At 36.8% G+C, this 8,326-nt stretch overlaps 1 protein-coding gene across 1 annotated transcript in view; it reads left to right on the top strand.

The window, feature by feature from the left end:
* Window positions 1–5,407: 5,407 nt before the first annotated feature.
* The window catches only part of EDA25 (CCAAT-binding factor), a 47,851-nt gene continuing 44,932 nt past the window's right edge, over window positions 5,408–8,326 (top strand). The window contains exons 1-2 of the mRNA XM_089138471.1: window positions 5,408–6,159; window positions 7,120–7,195. Coding sequence (XP_088994597.1) covers window positions 5,484–6,159; window positions 7,120–7,195 — 752 coding nt within the window. The 5' untranslated portion in view covers window positions 5,408–5,483. The remainder of the gene's footprint in view (window positions 6,160–7,119; window positions 7,196–8,326) is intronic.

The raw sequence follows: 8,326 nt of genomic DNA, 5'->3' as shown, positions 1-8,326 counted from the left end.
TTTAAAAGTGGGGGGCGATTAAAACTACATACCCTTCGTATGGGAAGCACTAATGCTTATTTTGTAGCCCATTATTGATAATAATTTTTTTTGACAAATATAGATAAATAAATAAAAATAAAAATAATAAAAATAATAAACATGAATTCAACCCTAGACTCATACGCAAACCAAAATATCAAATAACAAAAATTGTAGAAGAAATTAATTACCAAAAAAATATATATTGTAAAAGAAATAAAGAAAAAAATAGTATAAAATCAAATAAAAATAATAAAAAAATAGAAACGATAAATAAATTGAGAAAGAGAAAGAATACCTATTGTAGAGAGTTTTTTTTCCAATTTTTCCTTCCCATACTTATAGAAAGGGAAGAGAATAAATAGAAAGAGAATATGGAGTGTGAATAAATACGGATTGAGAAGTCTAATGCTTTAATTAGGAACGAAATTTTGAATACATAATAAGATTTTTTTGTAAAAAAATTTCTTTCCGTCTTATAAAAAGATAAGAGAATAAATAGGAAGAAAACATGAGAGAGAAGAAAGGGGAGAATAAATAGGGCTTGAGGAACTAGTTTTTAATTTGGAATGACATTTATATCCATTATATTACCTTTAAAAATGGTTTTCATTGGGGGGCATGTGACATTTCACTGTGAGAGAAAGCTTCAAAAATAAAGGAATTAGCATAAAACCGAAAATTAAGGAATTTATAACAAATTTTAAAAAATTCGTTTTTTAAGCAGCCGCCCTGTGTATGATTTAGTGGGGCTTAAACTATAAGTTGCAAAACCTCCATACCAAAAAAAAAAAAAAAAGTTGCAAAACCTAAAATTTCATTGAAGATTCTGTAATTTAGGGCACTAAAACATGCAACCTAGAGTTTAAACTTCGCTAAATTACAAGTTGCATACTCCTAACATTCCATCTAAGACTCTGTTAACTCATGTGTGAAATGTTTATATTACTCTCGTTAAAGTCAAATGACATAAATACCCTTTTTAAATCCTTTCATACCCAACATTTTAGGAGGGAGAAGTTATCCATCTTCTACCTATACCTCATCATAAACTGCCCACCTTTGCTGAAAATCACCACACATGCTAGAAAATCCATCCACCAACAGTCCCCTACTGGAAAATATCTTCAAAACAATGAAACGACAAATGGCAAGATATCTAACAAATGATAAAATTCAGAATCTACCCTCTTCAAAGCCTTTGAAAATGCCCCTTCTTCGTCTAACCCAAATGAGAAGGAGATATATGATGGCCTCTTATGTTGAATTTGGTTGTTTCAAAGTCATTCCCCTTTCAATCCCTTCGCTCTATCCTTTTCATTGTGTCATGTCATCAAAGACCCTAGCATTTGCTCAATCCACTTCGAAATTGAAACTATAAGATTAATTTGTAATGGGCACAAAGCCCTTTTTCGAGTTCGTTGTGACCTGAGGGTTAGCAACATGTATGGTGATTGTTGGAGACTTGTTGCTATAGCCAAAGCTAAAACTACCCATATCAACCAAGGATAAGCCAAAGAGATCAAAAAGGAATTGTAGAGAGAGGCAGAGGGGGAGAGAGTGAAATCCCCTATAAACTTAACCTAAAAATTCATATTGTAAGTCCGAGAACTCAAAGCGCAGACCGAAGGCAATTGTGGACCATCCAAATAGAGACCATTGGATTGGAACTTGAACCAATGGAAGTGGATGGTGTAGATGACGAAACTGGAGAGTTGTTGAAGTTCAGAAAAATATCTCACTTTAACACTAACAAATATGGAAGGTGGATCAAGAGCAAATTGGCGATACGTTTGGAAAGTCCTAGAGATTAGACAAGACCTCCCCTAAGTATGGATTAAGTGCTAGAGTAGAGCCACAGGAAGAACCACCCTCAAAACTGCTCCTGGAGCAATTCCAAGGGTCAGGGTTGATTGGGGGTATAGGTCTCCTAGGGCGACCCTACCTGGACAACCCATACTAGTGGCCGTGAGTGAAAAAGGTGTAGTTTGGAGATTTGATGTTTTAAACCCCTATTCAATGGTTTCTTGGACTTAAAACGTGTTATTTCACTCGTAAGCCCTCATAGAATGCCAAAGAACTACTAGTAAAGAGGGAGAATACTGTGGAGATCATCCGAAGAGCCTTCCATTCACCAAATTAGTTTTTTTTAAGGTCAGTGTATTCTTTCTTCTTCTAGTTATCTTCTTTAGATTCTTTGCCGTTAGTGGATCCTTGTGAAGATATCATTTGTTAGAAGAGATCTAAACCCCACATTTGTTTTTGTTTCAAAGTGATCCCATAATCACTCTATTCTACCTTTTATTTTCGAATAGATTTTAGGGAAGACCTATTTGTGTTTCATTAGGTTTTTTATTTGATTTGAGTTTTTGAATGATTTCTATTGTTAGATCTTGTTCTTAGGAGTTTTTAGAACTTCATTTTGTTTTGGAAGAAGTTTAGAACCAAATCTTGTAGCCAATACTGTACCAGAGCAAATTATGCTCGTACTCAGACATGGGTCTCCCCGGAGCGGCCCATATAGAGTACTATTCATGCAACCTATAACCCCCAACGGTCTCCAAACAAGGTTCTCTCCAATCAACCCCCTATAGACGCTATTCATGCAACCTATACCCCTCTGAGTTGATTGACCATGGGTCTTTCCAAGTAAGCTATACCCCCTGGGTTGATTGACCAAGAGTCTCTCCAACCAACCCATTTAGTTACTGTTCATGCGACCCATACCCCTTGGGTTGATTGATCAAGGTATCCTTAGGCCACCGATACGTGTTACTATTCACGATATCCATACCTCGGTTTGGTTTTTGCTTATATTTTTTACATAGAACTTCTAGGGTTATTTCTAACCCTTAACCAACCTTTAGATAGGATTAATTGAGACATATTAGACACTTTTTGGTTTCTTTTGAATAAGTACAACTCACTCGCAAGGTGAGAGAATTCATTACCTACGCTTATCTTTAATTCTTAATGCGATATTTGACTTGTAGATTCAACTACATACAAGTTCGTGAGGGATCAGAGTGATGAGACCTACTTAGAGGAAACTGATGTTATATCTTAATGCGTGTCTACCTAGATAGAGATTTGCATTGGTTAGAGTATATGAACATTATTACATCACATTGCATTATCATGACACTTCAAACCATCTTAGCATATTATGGTTATTACTTTTTGTATGAATGAAAGATATGTATATTTATATGACTTACTCGATGAGTTCTTCCGGATTCATCGGTTGTGGAATTGTGTTTTAAATTTATTGTAGATCTAAATACTATGCCGAATCAAGATTATGAGACACCAACGATTGACCAATGCAGTGTACAGCATTACAGAGATGATGACATGCACGGTGAAATGTGTTCATGTTATGACTGTTTAAACCATAATTAGTCCTATACTTCAAGAGATAGTGACAATCCGAGAGATTGGAAATTTTGAGTCTCATATTTACCATTTTTTTTAAAGAATATTTACCATTTAATTAAAGACACTTATTTGATTTAACTCCTTAAGAGATGTGAGTTATTCCTTTTTAGTTCATCTTTCTTTGAGGATTAATATAATTAGATTTGACTTCGCTTCCACTTACTTGATTTTGAGATCCTTGAATACTTTTGATATTTCTATTTTAATATTGGACTTTTGATTTATTCTTGTTCATGGTTATGTTATCATGTGGAATGGAGTGTGATGTGACTTGAAACCTAACTTGTGACTATGGATCACTCCCTCGGGTATTTGAGTAAATGGATACCTACTAGGTGGATGAGAGAGAGAGAGAGAGAGAGAGAGAGAGAGAGAGAGAGAGAGAGAGAGAGAGAGAGAGAGAGAGAGAGTTTTCGGTAGGGGATGGTGAGTGGAGAGATTTCCCGGCAAGGGTAGTGGTTTGAGAGAGATATTTTTCGGTAGGGGATGTTGAGCGGAGAGATTTCCCGGCAAGGGTAGTGGTTTGAGAGAGATATTTTTTGGTAGGGGATGTTGAGCGGAGAGATTTTCTGCAAGGGTAGTGGTTTGAGAGAGATTTTTTGGTAGGAGATGGTGAGCGGAGAGATTTTCCGGCAAGGGTAGTGGTTTTTGGTGAAGGTGTAAGTAGAAGATGGGTGAAGGGAGACCTGGAAACCTAAAGGGTTGCTATGAAAGGGTTTAAAAAGGTATTTATGCCATTTGACTTTAATGGGGTTAATGAGAACATTTCATGCATGAGTTAATAATCTTGGATGGAATATTAGAAGTCTGCAACTTGTAAATTTGAAAGTGTGTAATTTGTAATAGGTATTAAAGTGTACAACACAGAGTTTAAGCCCCACTAAAGCTTGCAATCTACAATTTTCTCAAAATAAAATCAATACCTCCAAGTAAGACGTCGCAGTTTGAATCTCTTCGAGGCTAGGAGCGAAGTCTCGGCTTCCATTTGAATTATATATAACAACTATCTCCAGAAAGATGTAATCAAGGTATGCTTAAGCTGGCCCGGACAAACTTCAGTTCTAACAAAGCCACCCTCGATGAGTAGTCAAGGTGAACAATGCAATATTAGTAAAGCTAGTGTGCAAGCCATGAACTTGGTTTATCTTTAGTGTTGAGGAATGATGGTTATTTATTACAATTATTTTCATGTCTAAGTATTGGTATCATAAGTGATAACATAAGTACATCATTGATGTTTTTGATGGTAATAAAGGTTTATGGAAAAAAATATCTACTTTTACAAAACTATAAGAATAAATATGTAAATATCATTGACTTTTATTAGAAAAATTTACGTTTGGGTTTTCTTAGTAAAACATAAATTAATGTTGGGTTTCCTTGATGCAATAAATTACGTTTAGGTCCCAAACCAACTAATATCTCCAATCGTAATCCAAATTTCAAACATGGAATGATCAAAATGCACCTTAAGTTGTTTAATATATATGATATGACTAAAATACCACCATGCTTCGTTTTATCAATCATACAGGTGGGTGAAGGATAATCCGATCTGTAGACATCCTGAAGAGGGAGACAAAGGGGCTTGACCCAAGGCCTCTTGGGCTCTTGGATCATGTCAACGGCCTTGAGAAGGGTTGGGCCCTTAAAAAAAAAAAAAAAAGGAGAAAATAAGAAATGAAGAAGAAGGAAAAATTTTCAGGGTTGGGGTTATTTTTCTTTTGTTAGTAAAAGTAATATATTTGTAACCAAAAAAAAAAAGTAATATATTTTTGAACGGGATGATTGAAATAATGAAATGTGATGATCCAGGCCCAAATTAAGACCAAGCCCATAATAGGTCCAAAAGCCCAAACGAAGAGCACCCGGCCCGGCCTCAGGATTGAGCTCAGGTTTAAAAAGAACCCGGTTCAAACCGACTTGGTTGAATCCCTAATTCATACATTGCGCTACTGCCGCCTCTGAACAAAACAAAGCTATTGCTAAGCTTCTTCTCTCTTCCGCCATTAGAGAAGCAGAACATGGGGGTTTCGAAAGCTAAAACGAAGTCTAATGACTCTGAAAATTTGGACCTTTTGAAGGATGTTGCATCTTTCGCTTCTTCGATTGGGTTTTCTTCCGCAGCATCTTCGGCTCTTCCGAGTTCTGGTTTCGATGATACTGATTTTAGGAAAACTGGTCCTCTCAAACCTAAGGAACAAGATAAGACTCCCAAACCCAAGCCATCTAACAATGGAAGCAGGAATTTGCAGAAGGAAGAGGTTGAGAAGCAGAAGAAGAAGAGGAATGATCTTCCTGCTAAAACTGGAGCGCCTAAATTGTCATTGGATCATTCTAAGCCTATTGATCGATGGAAGAATCTTCCAAAACTTCCTTTGGTGAAGGCTAATGCATTGGGTGTTTGGTATGCTGATGCAGAAGAATATGAAACAAGGGTTATTGGAGAAGAAGCGAAAAATGTGGAGGCTAAGAATGCTGATGAACTCAAGAGCTTGGCTGCACAGAAGAAGGAACTTGCGGAAAGGCTATTGGCACAGTATACGCAGGATTTTGAGTTGTCAAGAGGGAAGAGCGGGGATATAAAGATGCTACTGACAACGCAGCGATCAGGAACAGCAGCAGATAAGGTATCTGCGTTTTCAGTGTTAATTGGGGAGAACCCAATTGCAAATATGAGATCGCTCGATGCCCTCCTAGGTACTAATTTTCTGCTTCACAATTGCAAATATTTCATTTTAATTGTTTTCACAACCTTATGTTTCTTCTGGAATAATCTTTTTTTGAGTGATTTCGGATGTCTTGCTAATGTAAAAGTTAATATTACATATTTGCTTCAAGTTCAAAAGTTGAGTAGACACAACAATATTAACGTAAGAAGTAATCTGGACTTGAATTAAATAAAGAGGAGGAACATATCTTTCATCACTTGCTTGGTTTCTTTTTCGCGTGATCAACTACGTCCTCAGTCACTAACAAATTAATAACGTAGTGCGGAACGCTTCTGCCATGTAATTTTCAATAATTGAACTAAAAGAAACCCTTTTGGGGTATTGTATAGTTGTTGCTTTCTGAGGGGGCCTATTTTTTTTTCTCTTTCTGAATCATTTATTTGATGTCTCAGCGCAATGCTAGAGGTTCAATTTCATATTGTCATCATAATGGATATCATAGCATGATGGGTGGAAAAACTAGTCCTGCTGATGTCTTACAATGTCCATCTGCAAAAAATTCCGTTTGCTGAAGGGGGGGGGGGGGGAGGGATATTGATCAGTTCAATAAAAAAATTTACCTTACTGCTGGTTTATTTGGTATTACTGGGTTAGAACGCATATTGATGCAAATTCTGCACTTGGTTGATCAATTCCAGCATGTAAGTTCATTGTACTTAGATTTGGTTGTATGGAGGTTTCTGTTAATTTCTATTATTCATTGAGTTAGTTCCATTGTTCTTGATTAAGGTCTCTGTACAATGAATCTCATTTACATGAGGGAAGGATTAGCATGTTTGAAAGGTCATTTAAAATTTTTGCTGGTATCTGGTGCTTATTATGTAATCAAATAATGCTTGAAGATGTTTTCCCTTTATCTCATTCCAAGAATTTCGTTCTCCTCTAGTTCTTAGATCTGGTTTTTTATTGTTTTGATGGGGTGATGCAGCAATGGTGACATCAAAGGTTGGAAAGCGCCACGCGTTGACAGGCTTTGAAGCATTAACGGAATTATTTTTGTCAAGGTCTGCACTACCTCCTGTAAGGAGAATGATCTCTCTTTTCCCTGCCCCATTCCCCCCGTGTTATGCCTCTTTGGCCTTAAAAAGAAAAAGGAAGTGTGGTCTCAAGGTTGCTATTAATGGATGTCTTAGAATCGTAGGAACTGTGTGATTACTTTGTGTCCTTGAGTATTTGATTTCACCATTTTGCAGTTTCCATCTTGGGCTATAATAGATTGAATCCTGGGTATGATTTATTCTTATGGTTTTGGATCATTGCCAAGGCATCAGACACAATAAACATTCAACTTACAGCTGTATGTAGATGTAGTTATGGAGATAGAAGTGAAAACCACTTTGGTGTTAGGAGGCAATAAATTTTATAATTTTGGAGAGAGAAGAATTCTAGGCAAATGTTATAAGTTTGATAACATTAGGCTGAAAAAAGGAAATCTGGTTTCCTGTGAGTCTCCACTGATGTGACTTAGGTGTTCGACAGCCTTCTATAAAATAGATTTTCACTATTGATACATTTATGATATCGAATGGAAAGGTTGCTCCTTTTCTATCTGATGGTCATCCCAGGGGTTGGAACTTCAAGGGTGTGCCATCTACTTGTATGGACCATAACATGTTGACCCCAGTCTTGTCAGGCTCGGGTTGTACAACATTACATTAGGTTAAGGATTAGTAGGGTATTACATGTTAAAAGAATTTTATGCTAACTTCAGGGTACGATTACTCTTGGGCTTGTTTTTCCAAAACACCCCACACACATCCTCTCTGCATATTCGGATGCAGACTGGGCTGGATGTCCAGATGATAGGAAGTTTAGAGGAGGGTATGCAATTTTTGTGTGTTTAGATTTGGTCTCCAATTATACTCTAACCTGATTGATAGAGGAAGAACCATCATCTCGAGAATGCTTGACACTTGAGGCTCATCAAATTTTTATATTTCTTTCCAAGTTGGTGAATAGTCTGTCTGTGCGGTGGGGGCAAGGCTACATAAATTATGCTTCTCCTCAGACCCCACAATATTTTCTTTTTATATATTTTGACATTTATTTTTTGTGGGGGGGGGGGAGGGGGGAAAGGAGGGGGAGGTTGTTATACACCTTGGCAAATGTGGGAGTGGCATACTCTCAAGTGATGA

This window comes from Hakea prostrata, chromosome 10 (genome assembly GCF_041222555.1).
Source record: "Hakea prostrata isolate BN-2017 chromosome 10, UWA_Hpros_2, whole genome shotgun sequence".
Classification (NCBI taxonomy): domain Eukaryota; kingdom Viridiplantae; phylum Streptophyta; class Magnoliopsida; order Proteales; family Proteaceae; genus Hakea; species Hakea prostrata.
Note: the sequence above shows the minus strand (reverse complement) of the source record. Positions and strands in the feature narration are given on the sequence as shown.